The 22208-nt window shown below is 35.1% G+C and overlaps 2 protein-coding genes and 2 non-coding genes across 4 annotated transcripts in view; 1 reads left to right on the top strand and 3 right to left on the bottom strand.

The window, feature by feature from the left end:
* Smp_123960 (hypothetical protein) overlaps positions 1-22208 on the bottom strand; it is a gene marked incomplete at its 5' end in the record, with an annotated part of 132128 nt that overhangs the window by 43044 nt on the left and 66876 nt on the right. Inside the window, 4 exons of the mRNA XM_018793141.1 lie at positions 7900-8415; positions 9604-10306; positions 17165-17495; positions 19170-19422. Coding sequence (XP_018647684.1) covers positions 7900-8415; positions 9604-10306; positions 17165-17495; positions 19170-19422 — 1803 coding nt within the window. The remainder of the gene's footprint in view (positions 1-7899; positions 8416-9603; positions 10307-17164; positions 17496-19169; positions 19423-22208) is intronic.
* Positions 185-301, bottom strand: Smp_sma.5s-17.1. The gene has a single exon (XR_001974627.1). It is a non-coding gene; the product is annotated as a ribosomal RNA (ribosomal RNA).
* Positions 7584-7650, top strand: Smp_tRNA_02343_Pseudo_TTG.1.1. Its single transcript has one exon. It is a non-coding gene (tRNA).
* Smp_188600 (hypothetical protein) lies at positions 20501-20713 on the bottom strand (the record flags this gene model as incomplete). The annotated part of the gene is made up of 1 exon (XM_018793143.1): positions 20501-20713. One exon carries the CDS (start codon positions 20711-20713, stop codon positions 20501-20503), a length of 213 nt encoding a protein of 70 aa, XP_018647685.1.

Genomic DNA, 22208 nt, shown 5'->3' with positions numbered 1-22208 from the left:
CAACATTACCGATTTGACTTGAGTTGAATATTCGCTATCATTAGAGACCACCATACACACTTTGTTCCATTTGAGACTCTTCAGTTAGATGTCCCGGTTCTCAGTGTTAATGTCAACGAGCGAGAATTCGAATCTAACAGCTTCTACTCATTATCTAATTCTAATTATAACTTATAACTAAATGCCGGCGACCGTACCACGTTGAAAGTACCGGTTCTCGTCCGATCACCGCAGTTGAGCAACGTTGGGCCCGATCAGTACTTGCATGGGTGACCGGCTGGAAATACCGTGTGTCGCTGGCTTTAAAAAGTTTTGCCCCCAAATGCCCTGGTACGGCCGAGAGTGAGTAGAGTCCGCTCTCCCTCTCCAAATGCTCTCACATGGCCACGCGTATATAGCCTCTGTCAGGGAAGTCCTACTCATTGCCTTCTCGTGACACTATTGTTGTTTACGAAATTGAGAGGACGAAAAGCGAATGTCCGGCACTTTAACCGGGTTGGTGGATACGGAAAGTTCATCTAGGGGAGTTGAAAAACCACCATTCCAAACCAATGGTGCACATGGGTTCCAGTATCCTTAGGGAACAAATGGCGTATGAACCAATCATTGGTCACCGGCTACCATGGAACTGCATCTCCTTACGATACTCCATTGCCTTGTGGATCAGATCTTTAGGTCAAAGACTTCGGGTGTGGTCCCCTAAGAAAACCACCTGCTTCGGTTTTGGCACCTGGGCAGTATCACAGCCCTCACACAAATCAAATGAGATTTGTGTGGCGCATATGTATCTGGTGCTTCCTTGTACCAATATTTATGTGTTTAAATAAATATATAAATATAACTAAACAACATTACTGAGGTAATTCGCGCAGGATGCATATATCCCAAAAGAAACTGATCAATTCAAATCTTTTACATAAACAACATGAAGATACAAACAATGACAAGTTAATGATTTGGTTACATAAATCTTTTTTTCAAAGTACTTTATAAGTCGATCTAAGGTCGAGAAAAAAAGTGTGTAAGTATTACCGAAAGTGAGGACTAATAACCACCACAAAAAATCAAAATATTGTTTGTTATCTTATGTAAATACTAAAATTATCAAGCTTTGACTTCATCATCATTATCATTATTATCAATCAAACGATTATGTGAAAATGAACAAAACAAAATAGTACTACTGTTAGTACTACTTATATTACTAATACTAATACTAACATTAATAATACATACATACTAATATAATATAAAATCATTTTTAATGCATATATGTGATTGTTATGAATAAATAGTTGTGAAACTTTGGAATTAAATTTGCATAACATACAATTGTACACATAGTAATGATAGTTCAAATGTATGTAAAGATACAAAACCCTCGCACTCTATCGAAGTAAGTTTCGCATTAACTTCATAATACAATGTTATAAATTCTACATTATTGTTATTATTATCTTTGTCTTACTTGCGCCGACTAATCTTCTATATAACCTGGATACTATTCATTAGAAAATTGGTAAACTGTTATTTTTATATCTTAGCTACAATTGAAATCTATTTGGAAAAAGAAAACTACTGAGTTACTATGATAGGTGAACATCTGTATACCTTGTGATAATATAGAATTTTTCACTATGGTATGATATTGACATTTCTAATGTCATAAATATGTAAATTACTAATTACTAAGTGTAAATTTTAATAGGTTATCACAACTGGTAATGACAAAGACATTTACAATGGATCCTGTAAATATAGGTTTCCAGATAGTTTAAGTATTGGATTTCCGCTTAAAATACTAACCTGAATTACTCTTCAAGAAGTAAACGTTCTGAACTCCATTATGAATACAGCCTTTCTTGTGTTTAGGCTAAGTTCAATCTAATCTAAAAAATAAGTACTTTCCTCTGTTTTATTAAGTATTTAATAGACAAGAAAGTTTATTCTACAAACTTCCCTGAAGTATTCGACTTGAGTTTGCTTAAAACGAGTTTTATGCACATTGAAAGTGTCTGAATTATTCTATTTCATTTTTCGTACTCCAGAAATGAAGTGTGGTTTGTTGTTTAAGTTTACAACGGTTAGATATTTGCATAGTATTGTGAGGAGTTTGAATCTTTGGAAAAAAAAGCGGGATTGAATGAAAATAAAGAGAATTCAGCGAAAATTTTCTTTTGGACGAAATCATTTACTTAACCTGTACATTCGTATTTATAGTTGTATGATAAATGTATATCTATAGAAGGATAGAAAAGATTGCATAATATATTGATTCGAGACTCTCATTATCAAATGATGTTACTCAATAATCATGGGGTAAGAGAATATATGAATGGAAATAATTTACGGGTCAGAATTATGAAAGATAATTGTCCACTTGACAGATATGAATAAAAGCGAAAAACATAAAAGCCATAGTAATAAGAACTGAATAATAATCATGAAAATTTGTCTAAGGGTAATAGTAACTGAGTAGAAAGAGGAAATTTATCCTCAAGAATCAGGCGAATAAGTTCTACTGACACAATAGGTGATGAACTACTTCAACTTCGACAGACACTCATTAGGGATGGTTATCCACCTAGATTCGTCGATAGGAATTTAATGCCCAGACATCATCCGGAAAAAGCACCAACAGTTTAAAAGAAAACTCTTTTAATGAATATCGAATTTAAAGGAGATACAGCTGCTGAAATCTTGAATAAACGGATTTCAAAATCGCTGAATAAAACATTCTACTCATCTAAGCTCCGAATTGTTTTCTCAAGCCGGCCTACCATTCATGGATGTGTTAAGGATGAACTTAAGCTTTCGGCTACAACAATGTGCATCCATGAATTTACTTGCTCATGTGGAGTAGGTTATATCGGCTGCACGAAGCTATCACTTTCCGAAGGAATCTCAAAACATTACCCGGCATGGCTTTTAAAAGAAGAATGAGAAAAATTTACTAGTTCAATACAGGAGCATTTAATCAACTCTTGACAAATCACTCCAAAGGTGTCTTCATGTAAAGTAATCTACACAGTCAAAGTAATTGGATTGAAGGGAGGTTGAATCGAAATCTTATACACTGCTGAGGCATTGGCAAACCAGCAACCCAAGCCCGAACTTTGCATACAATAACGATACGTCCAACCTTTCATACTTCCTTGACCCTGGTTCCCTTTTGTAGTTTGTTTTGGTTTATTATTATTATGTTTTTGTTTACTCTTATTTTTTGGTTTTTTGAAATTAGTGTTTGGGCACCCGGGTAGTGCGATAGCTCACACACAAATCAAGTGACTTATGTGGCGTATATGTATTTGGCTCCCCTCTGTACCAATATTTATGTGTTCAAATAAATAAATAAATATAAATAATGTAATTTTAAACTATAATCACTTATTATTACCCTCAAACAAATTTTCATGATTATTATTCAGTTCTTATTATTATGGCTTTTATGTTTTTCGCTTTTATTCATATCTGTCAAGTGGACAATTATCTTTCATAATTCTGACCCGTAAATTATTTCCATTCATATATTCTTCTCTTACCCCTTGATTATTGAGTAACATCATTTGATAATGAGAGTCTTGAATCAATTTGTGATGCAATCTTTTCTATCCTTCTATAGATATACATTTATCATACAACTATAAATACGAATGTAACTCCGCCTGTAGCTCCTCCAGGGGCTACTGCCGGTCCCAAGCCCGGGTAAAGGAGGAGGGTTGGGCATGGGGTTAGTGACCCCATCCCGTAGAAAATCAACTCGCTAAAAAAAACGCTAACCAGAAAAAATCATTCAAACCATTCAAACTCTGCCCTGGGAGTAGAAAGAAAAATGACGTCTCATGATGAAAGCCGAGTTCCTTCGGAAGTCATGAGGCCGATGCACCTTCTTACAACCAGAGCGACAATTTTTATAGGTACATGGAATGTCCGGACAATGTGGGAGACCGGCAGAGTCTTCCAAATTTCTGCGGAAATGAGGAAATACAACCTGGAAGTGCTTGGAATCAGTGAAACACATTGGACGCAGGTTGGACAACAACGACTGTCTTCAGGGGAACTTCTGTTATACTCCGGTCATGAAGAAGAAAATGCCCCACATACACAAGGAGTGGCACTGATGCTGTCTAGAAAAGCACAAAATGCACTTATAGGATGGGAATCTCATGGACCGAGGATCATCAAAGCCTCCTTCAAAACAAAGAGAGAGAGCATTACAATGAGCATCATCCAATGCTATGCGCCGACCAACGACTACGATGAAGACGCTAAAAACCAATTCTACGATAGGCTGCAGTCAATCTTCGAGAAGTGCCCAACCAAGGACCTGACCATTCTAATGGGAGATTTCAATGCCAAGGTTGGAAAGGACAACACTGGATACGAAGACGTCATGGGACAACATGGACTGGGAGGAAGGAACGAAAACGGTGAGAGATTTGCAAACCTATGTGCCTTCAATAAACTGGTCATAGGTGGCACCATATTCCCACACAAAAACATACACAAAGCCACTTGGATTTCACCGGATCACACTACACAAAATCAAATCGACCATGTCTGCATCAACAAAAAGTTCAGGAGGACGATGGAGGATGTGAGAACCAGAAGAGGAGCTGGTATAGCATCCGATCATCATTTGCTGGTCGCCAAGATGAAACTAAAACTCAAGAAGCACTGGACAACGGCGCGGACAACATCACAAAAGTTTAATACGGCCTTTCTTCGAGATGCTGACAAACTCAACGAATTTAACATAGCCCTCAGCAACAGGTTCGAGGCCTTTCATGACCTACTCAATGGAGAGGGAACCACCATAGAGAGCAGCTGGAAAGGTATCAAGGAGGCAATCGTCTCAACATATCAGGAGGTTCTGGGCCAAAAGAAGCACCATCACAAGGAATGGATCACTGTTGGTACACTGTATAAAATTGAAGCAAGGAGGAACAAGAAGGTAGCAATCAATATCAGCCGAACAAGAGCAGAAAAAGCCAAGGCACAAGCCGAATACACAGAGGCAAACAAGCAAGTGAAAAGGAGCATCAGGACCGACAAACGTAAATATGTGGAAGATTTAGCGATGACAGCGGAAAAGGCTGCAAGAGAGGGAAACATGGGACAACTGTATGATACAACAAAGAAACTTGCTGGAAATTACCGTCAACCAGAAAGACCAGTGAAAAACAAGGAAGGCAAAGTAATCAACGATATTGAAGAACAACGAAACAGGTGGGTAGAACACTTCAAAGAACTCTTGAATCGACCAGCTCCACTGAACCCACCCAACATCGAAGCAGCACCCACAGACCTCCCAATCGATATTGGCCCACCAACAATTGAAGAGATCAGCATGGCCATTAGACAAATCAAGAGTGGCAAAGCAGCGGGACCAGACAACATCCCGGCAGAGGCACTGAAAGCAAATGTAGCAGCAACTGCCAAGATACTCCACATCCTCTTCAGTAAGATTTGGGATGAAGAACAAGTACCAATAGACTGGAAAAAAGGACTTCTGATCAAGATACCAAAGAAAGGCGATCTCAGCAAGTGCGACAACTACAGGGGCATCACTCTCCTCTCAATACCAGGAAAAGTCTTCAACAGAGTATTGTTAAACAGGATGAAGGATTCCGTGGACGCTCAACTTCGAGATCAACAAGCTGGATTTCGTAAGGATAGATCGTGCACAGATCAAATCGCAACTCTACGTATCATTGTGGAACAATCAATCGAATGGAATTCATCACTGTACATCAACTTCATCGACTACGAGAAGGCATTTGATAGCGTGGACAGGACGACACTATGGAAGCTTCTTCGACACTACGGCGTGCCTGAGAAGATAGTCAACATCATACGGAACTCATATGATGGACTAAACTGCCAAATCGTCCACGGAGGACAACTCACCGACTCGTTCGAGGTAAAGACCGGTGTTAGGCAAGGTTGCCTACTCTCACCCTTTCTCTTTCTCCTGGTGATCGACTGGATTATGAAGACGTCAACATCTGGAGGAATGCACGGGATACAGTGGACAGGCAGGATGCAGCTTGACGATTTAGACTTCGTGGATGATCTGGCTCTTCTATCACAAACGCAACAACAAATGCAGGAGAAAACGACCAGTGTAGCAGCAGCAGTAGGTCTCAATATAAACAAAGGGAAAAGCAAGACTCTCCGATACAATACAATATGCACCAATCCAATTACACTTGACGGAGAAGCTTTGGAGGATGTGGAAACCTTCACATATCTGGGCAGCATCATTGATGAACACGGTGGATCAGATGCAGATGTGAGGGCGCGGATCGGCAAAGCAAGAGCAGCATACCTACAGCTGAAAAACATCTGGAGCTCAAAACAATTGTCAACCAACACCAAGGTTAGAATTTTCAATACAAATGTCAAGACAGTTCTTCTGTATGGGGCAGAGACGTGGAGAACTACGAAAGCCATTATCCAAAAGATACAAGTGTTTATTAACAGCTGTCTACGCAAGATACTTCGGATCCGATGGCCAGACACTATCAGCAACAAGTTACTGTGGGAGACAACAAACCAGATTCCAGCGGAGGAAGAAATCAGGAAGAAGCGCTGGAAGTGGATTGGGCACACTTTGAGGAAATCACCCAATTGTGTCACAAGACAAGCCCTCGCATGGAATCCTGAGGGTCAAAGGAGAAGAGGAAGACCAAAGAACACATTACGCCGAGAAATAGAGACAGACATGAGAAGAATGAACAAGAACTGGAAAGAACTAGAAAAGAAGGCCCAGGACAGAGTGGGTTGGAGAAAGCTGGTCGGCGGCCTATGCTCCATTGGGAGTAACAGGCGTAAGTAAGTAAGTAAGTATAAATACGAATGTACAGGTTAAGTAAATGATTTCATCAAAAATTAAAAGCCTGAATTATCGGTCTTTCATTACCATCAATACAGTATACGGTCGTTCAGACGCCCTTATCACTACTACTCACAATCAATGCTGATAGTAGTGCATATTAATGACCATACCTAGTTTTTAGTCATATCCAAAATTTTCAATTTACTGGAAAACAAAATGTTTTACATTTTCAGTTTCTGTGTGAATTAAAATCAACTCAGAATGTTATCAACTACAATTAAGAATATTTCCATAGTTAATGACAAATTATTGCAGTGAAACGATGGAAAAGATTTGTAGCTCAGGTGGATGATTTCGGTAATGTTTCGTTCTCTGAGCTGGATGGTTTAACTGTGGAGCTTTTTTTTATCGTTCTTCTGAACAACATCATCAGCATAAACTTCAGGACTTCTACCTAAAGTTTGTGCTGATCATGTTATTCAAAAGAACAATAAGAAAAGCTTCATGATTAAACCATCCAGTTCAGAACAAATCTCCACAAAAATTATTACTGCATTTAATATATTTTGAGGTGATACTTTTTGAAGATGGAAAATATTGAACGGTTTAAAATTCACTTGGTATTGTTTGTTTGAATCTTCCCATTGATGTTTAGGACTGCAATTGTTCAGTCTCTTATTGATATGTGTGCATACTGTGCGTATTGCCTCGGTATAGCCTTCATTCGCAAGCTATTAGGACTCAGTAGCTGAATGGATAACGCGATGGCCTTTGAAGCGAAAGGTACTGAGTTCTAGTCCCAGAGTGAACATCAACTCAGAGATGCAGGTACATCCAGCTCACCAGTCCCAAATAGGACGAAATGCGCGTCAAACTGGATCCCACTACTGGTCACTATCCATCTTTGCTTATAATATTTAGACGGTTTTGTTTATAGATTTCATACACATTCACAGCCATCATAAAAGCATATTTCTTTAAACGTATATCATGTTCTCAAAACAATCACAAACATTATGTATTAAAAAACAAAGTACACCAGATTCATCATAACTAACCTTCTCAATCCAATCTGACCAATCATGTCTAATCTTTTCCATTTGATTTATTTGACATAAATATATTTCATCCAAATTAATCTTTGATGAAAAGACTTGAAATTGTTGAAGAAAATAAATTATCCATAATTTCAAATATCCTCCTTCATTAGTTACTTCATTACTATATTCTAATAAACCATTCCATGAATTAATCCAATTAATTTGATCTAATTTTTGACAAAATTCCTTCATTTCCATAGCTTGATTAGTTCTAGCTATCACTAAACAATTTAAATCATGATCAGGTATTTCAGCTCTATTTGTTATTTTCAATCTATCATCTTCTAAGATTTTATAATAAAGATTTTTTAATTGTTCAAGTTGATTTTCACATTGAATTTTGATTGTTGCCAATTTTGAATTAGAATCATATTCATGCAATTTAATAGATAATGATTTCATTTGTAATCTAATTGTTTCTAAACCAAATTGTACTGCTTCTATAAATGCTTGTTTCTGTTTTAACATTTGAATCTGGAATAAGTAAAATGATACAGATAGAAAATGATTTAATTGGTTGAAATTATAAAGTGGTTTCTACCCTAGTTTTATGATTATGAATACAGTGGTTTTGAGTGCTGTTAGAAGTATGAGGGTAGTTATCACTTCCTGGTTGCCCACACCGTGGAAGGGTTCTTCTAGAGGTACTTGAAAAGGAAATTAGGTTAGAAGTGGTCTTAATGACCTGAGAGCGTGACCGCATAGCCCAAGGGACAACTGCTTGAGGTAGGTCACACACAACCTTTTTGTGAGTAATTTTTGTGTTAGCTCTGTACTTGTTGGGACTTTACCGCCGGAGACGGATATCCGTGGGATAAGGCGAGGTGTGCATTTTTATGGTCGACCTTTTCTAACCCCGCTCATCCTTGTGGGGAAGGTAGCACCGCTGTTATGCTGGATGTCTGAAGGAGACACCTTACTCCTGTCATACCTCTGTACAGTCAGCAGTACGGCTTCGCCTTCGGAGCTTGGGTTTGTTGCTTTTAGTCTTACCGCTCTTCAACCGACCTGTCTGGCATGGTAGGACCTTGAGGAACGATTTTTCCAGCCAGTAAAGCTCGACTGGTTTATCACGATAGGCAAGCCCGACCACCACTTCAAGGTAGCAGCAACGATCAAACATGACAGTTTTATTTAGAGGTTATTGGACTATTATTATAACGTATTTACACATACTGTATATATAAAACATATTGTGTAAGTCATATAACACACTTGTGATTGTCTTTTAGCACTAAATGAATGGTTATGAATTGTACTGTATATTACTTAATACTGACAGGTCAAATTGACACAATTTAAAACTTAGTGATATAATATTAACTTGTATCTCTGTGCTAATACGGTATGGCAACTTGAACTGATGTACGTACGTACGAAGTTCTACGTTGTTGATGACTGACTTACTGATAAAATCTACCGAAGTCGATCAACATTTCAACAAGTGGTGTTGGAAAAATTATCGTGGATAGGGTATTAATGATTAATACACCAAACAAACACAATATTAATTGTTACACAACTGAAGGGAAGAATTGATACATGAGATTGTTTATCAAACTTGATTGGTGAATGACTAGAACTACTATAAATGAGTAGATCAATAATTATATAGATATTATGAAGACAATATTTCTTCTCAATTTAAAATTATTAACTTACTGCTTCGGAACGTAATTCAGTTGGTATTAATGCTCTCAATGGATATCTTTCAGATTCAATAACACCTCCAGCACGAATAACCCGTTCTAACGATTGACGAATAACAGAATAACCATAACTCCATGTAGTGAACAATCGAAGCATATCTTTCAAAGCATTCGATTCATATTGATTTAAATTAGAAAGGCTTATTTTATGCAAAAGACTTAAAGATTGATTACATAACAGATAATTACGTTCGCACAAATTACGTAAATGCTTTAACTGTTGTAACATGATACGTAACTGATCAGATTGATGTGAAATATTAAATGTATTATCAATTAATTCTAAAGAAAATACACGATAATGATCAGGAATATAATGTAAACTATATTCCAATTGTTTTAAAAGCAGTGTAATTAGACTATGATTAGAATCATGTAACGTAGACTTGGCATTATCCATGGATAACATAGTAAAGTTTTCAATGTATATATTTAAATATCGTTTCAATTCTTGTAATGTTTGAGTAAATTTCTTACTATTCAAAGAGGATGTTGTTTCGAGTTGAACATTACACTTCTCTTGAATTATATCTGCATCGCATAATAAAGACCAAAGTATAGCAAAATGAAATTCTTTATCTAAAAATTGATATTTTTTTGATTGTTGGTTATTCTGTGAAGGTGAAGATCCTGAGTTAGGAATGAGATTTTGAAACCTAACAATAAAAAAAAATAATTGTAAAATTGATGTTACTACAATCCATTGATTATGATCACATTAAAATCGATAATGTTAATCACGGCAAAAATTATTCCTATGCACATGTACACATTCCATGTATATATCCCTGGTGTTTTAGATTGTAGCTGTAAATAATTCCCCAAAATCAATAGCACTTTAAGTATTCGACATTGGATGCTGACCACATTGTTTTAAGTGGACATTTTTAACTGAAGGTGTTCGGTCATGCATCCGCACCAGATCACGTTACGACTCAGAGTGGGGAACAGCTCCTACGTTCACTAGCCAGATTAGAGCAACCGCTTCTCGATATATTGATAACGCATCAAATATATCTTTCCTACCTCTTCGCATCTGACTTCTGATTTTAACCCAGTGGGGGACGATTCGAATATAGGTGTTACTGGTTAATAGTTGTCAAACTAGAATACTGGTCGTATCTTCAAGATATTTTGATGTAACTGTTTCTTTGACATGAACGTTTAATGTTAAACATTTGATAACACCTTAGGTTATGATTAGAAGGAACGAGAATGTACAATGGAGAGCGAGTATTAGTGTATTATGACGTTAACATGCCCACATCTCAGAAAGGTACATTAAATTCTACATGGTATTTATAAACTTAAAGTGATAATTTTCAGTTATTAACAGAGAATTTAATTCTCTGTAACTTATACTAGTGTTTGGAAATATATATATTCCATACATGCAAAAAGTAATAACTTGGCCGTAATCTGTTTTAGTGCAGTATTGGATAACATATGTCCGACTTTTCAAGAAAGCATGGGTTTCTACAAAGTTTAAAGTATAACTTGGTAATGAAAGCAAAAAAAAAAGTACATCACATTGTAGAATATCATCTCACAGGATTTATTGGTCAAGCTAATCAACAAACTAGATACAATGATATTGATTATGAATCACTGTTAAACTTTATAAGCATTAAGGACCTACTGAGCTGAAAGTTTATCCACAAGTCAATTTAAAATGTTTTTGCTTCATTAGTTCTTGTAATTACAACCCATCTTACAAAGAAGATGATCGGATAACTAAGATACAATAGTTATCAACTTTTTTCTGGTTCAGTTGATGAAAACTAAATTCAAGTTGAACGATCTCTATAAACCCCGAAGATGATTATTAATTATGTCATCACTAGTGATGATCTTCGAGAATGATTCCTGAATTAGAAATTAAAAGCTTTGAGCGATAGAGTGCAGATATTTAGAGACTGGGATAGCTAACATCAGTGACAACGAATGTTGTTTACACTATATCACAAGTTGACTGAAGTTGGAAAAATAGATCTTGGGATTGTAACTCAGTGATTTTAAGATAATACTCAAACAGCGTTGCCTGAATGTTCTGAATCCCATCCTATATATGGTTGTGAATGGGCTGTACTGAAGAGCCTCATACCAATATAAAACAGCTATCCACTGGTTCCTGGTTCCCAATGGCTTATATTACAAACTAACTTTAAATTAAGAAGATTGAAAAAGGAGAAATTTTCACTTCATTTTTCTCAATCCAGAGTTTTAATTAAGATTATGAATCGAATAAAGTTAAATATCCACTGAAAACCTGGAAGCACTGAGTAGTTGTTTCATCATAGTGTGGGAAACCTTAGCAGTGCGCATCCACGATCCCGCACGTGGGACTCGAACCCAAGGCTTTTAGTCCCCTACGAACACTAAACCTCAAGACCACTAAGCCGGGATCCAATGGTGTTAATGTCTAACTCCAACCAATCCACAACGTTGCGTGATCATCTTTCATTGTCTTCAGTGGGTAACTGCCTCACAATAGACATGATTGAACTTAACTAGTCGCAACTTTGCCTAAGAACTCCAAGAATTACCTCTCAAAGCTAGTCACTAGTGAGTACATGGTAATTTGTATTGATTTGGGATTATCTCTGTAGAAAACTCGACTGAATTTTAATCAGTCAGTATATTCTGAAAAGATATCCTCAACATTACTACATAACCATAAGTATTCATGTAAATAAGTATAGTGGTTAACAGATGGATCTTGGACGCGAGTTTTGTCACATTTGGGACTCGTCAGCCGCATGTATCTTGAATGACATGGCTCAAAATCGTTTGCAATGGCGAAGTTGCATTCACTATTTGTGTTCTGTCAAATTCTAATATTCTGAATTCTTTGTCCCTTTCTCTTTTCAAATTTATTTCACTGGATTATACTCTTTGAATAACATCTTCAAACCCTAATCTTTCACATTATTGCTTATACTCTTACTACTTCTACCACTATGGGATTTGAATCGACAACTGCATCTCTGTGTTGATGTGGTATGGCAACTCGAACTGATGTACGTACGTACGAAGTTCTACGTTGTGACTGACTGACTGACTGACTGACTGACTGACTGACTGACTGACCTGCTCACTTCGAGATCCGGACAAAATATCAAATAGTACAAATAAACTAAAATTCATATTCGTTGTACAAATGAGTACCCATCTAGATTCGGTAGCTAAATTGAATAACGTATTAGGCGTTTTAAATAAAAAGTACTAGTTTTAAAACCTAGAGTAGACAATAATTCTGGGTTGAAGGTTTATCCAAATGACAAGTCCCGAAAAGAAACACTAGTCCTAGATTATATTCCTAGTCTCACATTCCATTCACAAATTCTTTAAGCAGTCGATTCCTCATAAATATTCATCGATATATACATAAACATACATATCGACTAGTATTGGCAATGGTTGGAAGATAGTGAGAGGCGGCCAAACCAAAACGTGGCATCAGAGCATGAAGTCACTAACTTCTGGTCTGAGCCATGTTGGTAGGTGCAGACTACTTGGTTGGGGTCCATGTGATCATCGTAACCAATAGTTGGAGACTCTAAGTGACATGGCTCAGAATCGATCACAATGGCGTAGGTGTATACACTCTTTATCTTCCCTTAAACCTTGAGATTAAAATTGCTTCATAACTTTCTTCCTTTCTATACTATATCCTTATATACAACCTATCCTTTATATACTACCACCAATAAATTAACTATCTCTATGAATCCGGTGTTCATCTTGTTGTGCTAACGAGGTATGGCAACTTGGACTGATACACATATGTGCCTGCTCCTACGTTGTAGCTGACTGACTGATTGACATATCAACATAATGAATGCTATGGATAAACTAAGCATTTTAACGATTATATCAATATGTGAGGAATTCATTAATTTATTGTAAACTATATTTATATCATAATTAAAATTATTCGTGGTTTTACGTCATAGTAAATATGAATTCAATACTGAGAAATGATAAAACACAATATTATCACTTCATAGTAGAAGTAAATTAATCTACAGATCTATTACATAACAAAGTTGAGTATGACATAAAATTCCTTTGCATCATTATTGTATACTCTAGTAAAAGATCCTACCAATTGGTGATTAGATGCCTTAAAGAAAGCACGTTTTTTTAAATGTTGTAGGTGGTACCTGAATTCGAGAAAATACAATGAGATTAACTTGTTTATTCTCTGAATATACCGAATTTTTCGCTTATTTTAAGTTTTCGAAAATAATAGAATAAATTCATTCTTAAACAATGTGATACATCAAGTCATCAAGGAAGATATCATGAATTAGAGTAAATTGTAACACGCAACAATGTAATACACCTTTTTCTCTTCAAATATTCTTGGAATGAATCACTCGAAGTGTAGTTTAATAAACCGATTGAAAAAAATAATCCTTCTTTTTTCTGATGGTTTTAAATGTCATTTAAACTTAACTACTCCATGTTTATAATACTAAGTGAATGTCTGTGTTTAAGAACGTTATTCTGATGGTCCGCACAGTGTGCGTTACTTGTTACCACTCTGGCTGTATGAGAACATTGGAGGGGAAAAAGACTTCCTATTATACATCTACATAAATTAAAGGCTAGTTTATATGAGAGATTAAAGTAAGATGGTGAACCATTGAAAACCAGACATGGAATTGGACAAGTGTATCTAAGACGCCTCAACAGAAACCCACGATGGATCAAACCAAGGACATTCAGGTTTCATGGCAAAAACTATTCGCATATATTAGTGAGTTAGAGCTCGACGAACCTAATTTCCAACTTTAGACCATCATTTAATGACGGCAGTAACGATTGTCTAACTTCCTCCTATCTTAGTAAAGAAATAAAAATATTAACGACATGGTGAAACCCTAACTGATTACCACTAATATATTTCAACTAAAATTAAAAACGTCAACTTTTCCAGGTCAATATTGGGGTGACATTAAATCGATTGATTGATTGATTGATAAGGCAACCAAATCAATAACTTTCAGTGAAAACTATTAACTAACAACGATCTAATAGACAAAAACAAAATCAATCGGCCATCCGATTTCAATAATACTTTGTCATTAATACAGAAACATTTAAATCGACTATTGAATTCATTTACAATTATAGACAAAACAAGGTTAAAATTAATTTAGCGCATACAGTGCTTCCTTTAAGAGGCATTACTCTACCATATATTTCTTTTTGAATCAATTAAAAACAAAAATAGAAGTTCAAGATAGGAATAAATTCATTTAAGATATCTGCCAAAAGGGAACAATTATTTTAGAAAATGTAAATTTCAGAACTCTATTGAGACGGCGTTTGAAGCGAAAAGTACTGGGTTCGAGTCCAAGAGTGAAAATCAAGTCTGAGATGCAGGTACATCCGGCTGACGAGTCCCAAATAGGACGAAACGAGCGTCAAACTGGATTCCACTACTAGCCACTATCCATCTTCGCTTATAATGCTTGTGAATTAAGGCACATATGCCAATAAGAGACTGACCAGTTGCACTACTAAACAAACAATACTAAGCAAAAGGTTATTGTGTACATTTTTGTGGTATAATTGCTAAATATTTAGACTGTTGTATCTTCACATTTTCCTACTTGTTCATTTTTATGTGATGAATAAACTATTATTGTATGTTGTAAATTTCTCGGGTTGTGGTCTATACTGGTTTTTGAGAGAATGAGCGTGGAGAAATTACATTCTGGACCAACATGCATTAAGTTTAGTTTCCAACTGTTATCTCACTATGAACGAGTCAGTGGTTAACAGGAGGTCATTGATTCTATGGAGGCAGTCCAGGAAAATTATGCAGTATGTTCATTTATTTACGGGTAGAATACACCGGTCCCAATACAACAAAAGAAATCCATTCCTTTTACTGTCATATCATTATCATAGTCATAGCTGTCAATTTCAAGTAGTCAAAAATTACAAAGAGTTCTAAATACGTGAACATGGATCACAAATACTAAAGACGACCAATCATAGTACAAGACGATATTTGTTCTCGCGGTTCTAGTGAGAAGCCGTGACCAGTGGAGCTAATCCGTTTCAGGTAGAGACAGGTATCTACCTCAGACAATGGAAGATGGTAGAGCAATTTCGTGGATTGTTTGAAGTTAGACATTAACACCGTTGGATGCCGGCCCAGTAGTCTAGAGGTTTAGCGTTGGCACGCGACACCGAAGGTACTGGGTTTGAATCCTATGTGCGAGATCGCGGATGCTCATTGCTGAGGAGTCTCATGCTGGGACGAAACAGCCGTTCAGTGCTTCTAAGTTTTCAATGATGGTCTAATATCGATAGATTCATGATCTCAACCAAAAACTTAACAATCTCCACAACCCAATACTGATAAATCTACTAATAACAAACATAATATTAATTTAAAAATGAAATTTGAAATAAATAACAATTATTCCAATTTAAAAGTGATTCGGATTATCTCGCCAATGATATTTTGACTGAAATTTGATCAGTCATGGCTGGCATTTGTGCATCCTGTATGGATCGCCTCGATATAACCATTATAAAATAAGCTAACATAGAATAGATCTGGTAAGTGGTGGCATGGAGGATGCGCATTTCATTTTATTTGGGACTTGTCAACTGGATGTACCTGCACTCAAGCCATTTTGAATTGAATAAAATCTTATACTCTTTGAACAACTTTTAAGCATAAGGTATATTCGTCTTGATTATGATTTGTAGCTTTCCCCATTACTCAGTGTTTACTCAGCTAGCTTTTCACTATTATCCTGTTTTGAACATCTTCTTAAGGATAAATTTCAAGGTACTGTAAAAGTAGGCGCTCAATATGTTATTTTGAATGAAAATGGATGCTCCGCAATTAAACTATCTAGGTCAGAGAATTCATTATGAACAATAGTTGAGAGTATATGACAAACTGTTTTTTTAAAAAAATTAAAAAGAAGCTTCCTTCAAATTATTTAGGGTAATAAAACAGTAGATTGTTAGACCAGGTGATCTGTCATAAACTGAAAACAACAGACAACCCGATGACACAAGGATAAAATGATTCAAACTATATTCATGCTTTTATTTTGATCATTAAAAAAAATCTTGAAGCAACCACCAATTAACCGTTAAATTATCGGTTAAAGCATATTAATCACAACAAACACAAATTAATCTCATCTTAAAAGTACCTTTAATTACTCTAAACAGCACTCAATATTTATTTTGTTTTTTTTACAAAAACATGGTTTCAAGACAGTTTAAGGCACGTATTGTTTATCGATTACATAATAAATGGCTACTGAGAAAAAAGATTTGGAAAAATTCTAAAAGCAACCTGATATGATACACCTTTGTAACCAGGCTATACTGGACCACACAGTTTCAAGGTCACTGATAAAATCGTTAATGAGAACATAAAGGGAACTGGTAACACAAAGAGAAAGAGGCTAAACCAAATAATCTATATATTATACAATAAAAGTACTGAAAAAAACCTTTATACTCACATTTTACATTCACCAATACAATCTGTAACATAATCACACCAATCATTAATTGTATGAATTTGTACATTGTTGCGGAATTGATGCATTTTCTCAGTCCACTGATTAATCACTAGCCGATATATCTCTTGTAAATGATAAATCCATGCTTCCAACCAATCAGTTATACCAATATTCTCAGTTTTATTAAAGTATTCATTTGATAGATTATCGATTGCAGCTAATTCAATCCAAATCTGATGACTTAAATGACGAATAGCAAGTTCAAAATTATACAATTCCAATTCTGTCCAACTTTGTGATTGAGAAGCATTTTCTAGCTGATTGAATAGCTCTATAGAGAGTAAAATACAAAACCAAAATAAATGATCAGCCTTCTCGCATGACATAAGTGACGAGACTATAATTTATAGACAAACCAATCATATTTAAGATAGCAGGTCTTGAATTTTGGCGCGAAATTCATTCACTCATTTGATTAAATATCATTTTGGCATTATAGCTAATGTCAGTTCATGATGAAAACCCTAAATCTAATTCCTAAGCCTAACGTTCAACAGTAAATAGTAATCTAATTCCCCACACTAATCTATAACGCTTATTTAATCCTAGAAGTATGTAGACATTCCAATGTCATTTTAGCGTTGCTCAAAGGTCGTCCATAAATTATATTCTTACCATATACACTTACAGAAATTCTTTTTAGGGAATTTTTCATAGGTAGATTAAAAATTTGTAAAAAAATATCAGAGCATCTGATTTGATAATTATATCAATGACTGAGAATCTAGGATGTATTCATATTGGTGATTGGATACAGAAATTAATTGTAGTACAATGATCGATGACAGAAGTCTTTTGCCAATTATCTTTTCTTATTAACGACATTGCACTTATAGTCTCTTAAGGTTTTTATAATGTGAGATGATTATCGAAAATCCACGTTACTAACAACAAACTGAGGAGTAGAAACATGTTTAGCTCAGATTCCTAGATCCAATATTATGATTGGACTTGATATTTATGAAATGAGTTGTTATAACGGAATGGATATTATAGAAGTAGAAACTTATTTTTCTAATTGTGTTTAGTTTCAATTTTGTCATATAATTACTGAGTAACTAGTTTACTACGTATATATATCTCATTTATTGTAAGCTCTCAGTTGACTCATTAACACTGTTATATGACTTAGTATTCCTATTTTATTGTCAGTCTACTATCTACAATCTATCCTGTTCACAGTCACTTTTGACTTGTTTATGTATAATTGTTATTATTTTATTCTATGGTGTGGTGTGATCTGGTACGTCTGTATGTAAATCACGTCTGTTTGGAATATAAATACCGTGGAGGCTGGTTTCTACTACTGGATCCAAGGAAAGGTATGTAGAGGAGCTTGGGAATAACGGACCAATAGGAACCTAGTTGTTAGTTCAATAAAGATATTACCGATCTACAGTGTAATTGATCAAACTGAGGACACTACGCTATTGAAAAAACCAGATGTGAAATAGACCAAATTAGAATTAGGATTCTGGGTAGTGAACGTATACAGACCATAGAATGTTTAATATAGGTTTCAAACTTGCTAAATGCAAAAGGATAACGTAAGAATGGTCGTTTTCAAAACCAAACTTAGGAATGAGTGAAGTGATTGATGATACCTTTTCAGAAATGAATTGATCTTTACGGGCTGAGTATTGGTTTTGTGGTGTATGACTGCAATTATAACCAGTGTTTTTAATGAAGCATTCAACATTTTATCAAACAGAATAGAAATAACTGAAATTTCCGCTCAGTACTACAGTATGACCGGCTATAAAACACAATCTTTAAGGATGAAAAAGACAGATGAACTACAGATTTCTGACGGAATATGCACATATTTTCAACTAGAGTCACGACAACTACAAGACAAAAGATTCTTTTTAAATATTTACCACAGCTCCTCAACAAAATTTATATTCTCAAATAATTTTATTCACACAAAGAATAAAAAACAAACCTATTAAAGAATTAGACAAATCCCATAATCCACTGGGTCTACGAATAATGTGTTTTAAAAATCCAAGACAAGTATATTGTTCAAATGCACGCGATGAAGCGGATCTCATTTCATTGATTAATTCTTTCCAAGCTTTCTGTTGTTTAGAAGTTTTTATTACAGAAGAATGACTAGATGTTTGGAACGATGAGGATGATGATGATAATAAGACATGAAGAAAATCAGCTAGAACCCTCAATTCATTGAAATTTTCCTAACAAAATAAAGGGGAAAGCTGATGAAAACTGATGAATACACATGATCTATTCATTAGTAATGAAACAATATTCTGTTCGGGAACTTCAGTCTATAGTAGACAAAATTCAAATGGATGATCAACGAGTAAGATATTAAATTTCCCTTAATTTATAGAAAATGAAAAACAGTTATCGTATAATGCTTGTGAATTAAGGCTATATCGAGGCAATACGCACAGTATGCACATATGACAATAATAGACTGGTCAATTGCAGTCCTAAACATCAATGGGAAGATTCAAACAAACAATACCAAGTGAATTTAATCTTTAGGAATGTTCATGAAACAATATTCCATTTGCCCAAGATTGATTGAGTTTTTCATTGATTTGCTTATCTCTAACATAAGGCTCCTGATTGATTAATATAATCTATTTTAAGTCTTTGTTACTATTGAAAATACATCATGAATTCAAGTTTATATATTGTGAACTACAATTAATTACTTAATTGAGTGACTTTGTACAGTTCGATGTACAAAATTGGCTCAAATTTCTATGTGTGCATTGGTTATCGTGCAAAAATATCGAGAATAACATATTTAGCGTAGTTCTACTAATCTCGTGAGCTATACACAAAACCCCATGTACTTTAGATCCGTCTCTTTAAGAGCAAGTAATTTAAAGGTTTTTAGTGACTTAGCTTAATCTATAGATTATTTTTACCACAGATACGTCCATCATCGGTGTTCTAATATGGTAAAGTTATCTAGAACAAAGAAACCTGACTAGATTATATTATTTAAACCAAGTAATTGGTGAAGATGTGACAAACAATGTGCAACTTTCTCAATTTAAATTGACACAAACTGCAAAAACCAGTGTACATATTCGTATAGTATCAGTGTATAGTTAACTTTATCCTACTCCATTAAGTTTCATCAGCGAATTATTCAATCTACTAACCGTAGACAATATATTATCACTGATATGCACTTTAACTGACATTCTGATTAAACTTTCACTGAGACGTCTGGCAACTATATGGTGAGTTTTAATCCACTCTATATTTACAATACATAAAAAAGAAAACAACTCAGCTTAAACTAACCTGTAAAATTTCACGTTCTTTATCAATATTATTTATTTGTTCTTGTTGCCAGCTAGTATTCAATAAATTACAATTATTCAACAGTGATAAATGCATGGTAGGATAAGTAAAAGACTGACTAGTAGAATTAGTATGATCACTTTCGTTTATCACCATTGTAACTGACTGTGACTGTGATGGTGTTGCATCACTGACCATAGTAACGAAACATTTCACTTCATTTAAATATGTTGTGAGACATTCTAAATATAATGTATTAAATTTATAAAATTGTTCCCATATGTGATCATTATCGTCATTATCACCACCATCACCATCGGTTATACCAAAGAATGACTTCTTATTGTTATCTAGTTCATCTTGTTTCTCATTTCTACTGGAATGGTTGGAACTACATATCTGTATTTGAGTGATTCATGCATATGAATGTTTTTGTTTACGACGGAAATAGTTGTAGATCCAATAAGACAGGATAAAAAACAGAGAAAATGAAACATTACCATGAATTTTTATTTATTCAAGAGTCGATATGGATTTAACAATCAAAAAAAGTATACTGGAAGAGTAGAAGAACCTTATTGGAATCGAGACATTTACGCACTACGGAGGCAGCTAAAAAACGTCTTGTTTTTCTCTACGGGTCTTAGTTTGAAATCCACTGTGCTTTCACAACTATTGTGGTGTATACTACTTAAGTTGACATATAAGTAGTATGTAGCACGATCGCAAGTGGATTCCTTGCCAGCAGAAGATTGAAAAGATACAGAAGATACTATTTCTCAAGGCTGTGTAAGTGGTCAACGATCATATTAGCGTCATCATTCAAATTAGTCAAAATACAAGATGTAGATCAAAATCTAGTCTACGATTGAGTTTTAAAAATCTCTTCAATTCAACAATCGCTATCTTTACTCTGATTGGTCGTTTCTACTGGCTTCAAGGCCCTCAGTATAGTGTACTTTAAAATAGAAGTCATTTGATTAGCTTAATCATCAGGCAGTTTTCATCATGTTATAGTGTCAACCAGAAAATCAATTTATAAGTTCGGGCCTACATAGGGTCGTTTGTTTGAATCACTGAGTTCAATACTATAAAGAAAACATCTGATCAAGTTTGGTTTTTAAAAGTCCTATTCATCTGATATCAGCTTGTTAAAATTAACTTGAAATTAAATAAATCTCTCCACAAGTTACACGTGAATTCTTACCAAATGTGTTATTTATCTTATTGTTTCTGTCAAGAATGTTAATATACAAAGCCCTCTTCATTTATAGTATAATAGAGCGAATTTAACAACTAATTATAAGTAGTACGCAAAACTATAGAAAACTAATGAAATAGTCACAAGTTTACGAAAAAATGTATCCACACGTTTACACATATATATTTTCTGATAACCTGGTGTAAAATTTATGCAAAATCAATATTATGTTCGATAGATAACAATATATGTAATATGATTAATAGGCATGCATTGGGTCATTGTACAAAACTGACTCAGAGTATACGCTTGCCAAAATTAATTGAAAAGTTTTCAGAAGGGGTTCTGTGGAGATTTCAGTATTTTCATAGTTGAAATCATGAGTCAATTGAAGCTAGACCACCATGGAAAACCTGGGAGCACTGGACGGCCGTTTTGTCCTATTGTGGGACTCCCTTAGTAGTGCGCACCCACATATTCCTCCTCGCGAGA

This window comes from Schistosoma mansoni, chromosome 1 (assembly GCF_000237925.1).
Source record: "Schistosoma mansoni strain Puerto Rico chromosome 1, complete genome".
Lineage (NCBI taxonomy): Eukaryota > Metazoa > Platyhelminthes > Trematoda > Strigeidida > Schistosomatidae > Schistosoma > Schistosoma mansoni.
This window is presented reverse-complemented; position numbering and strand designations above follow the sequence as displayed.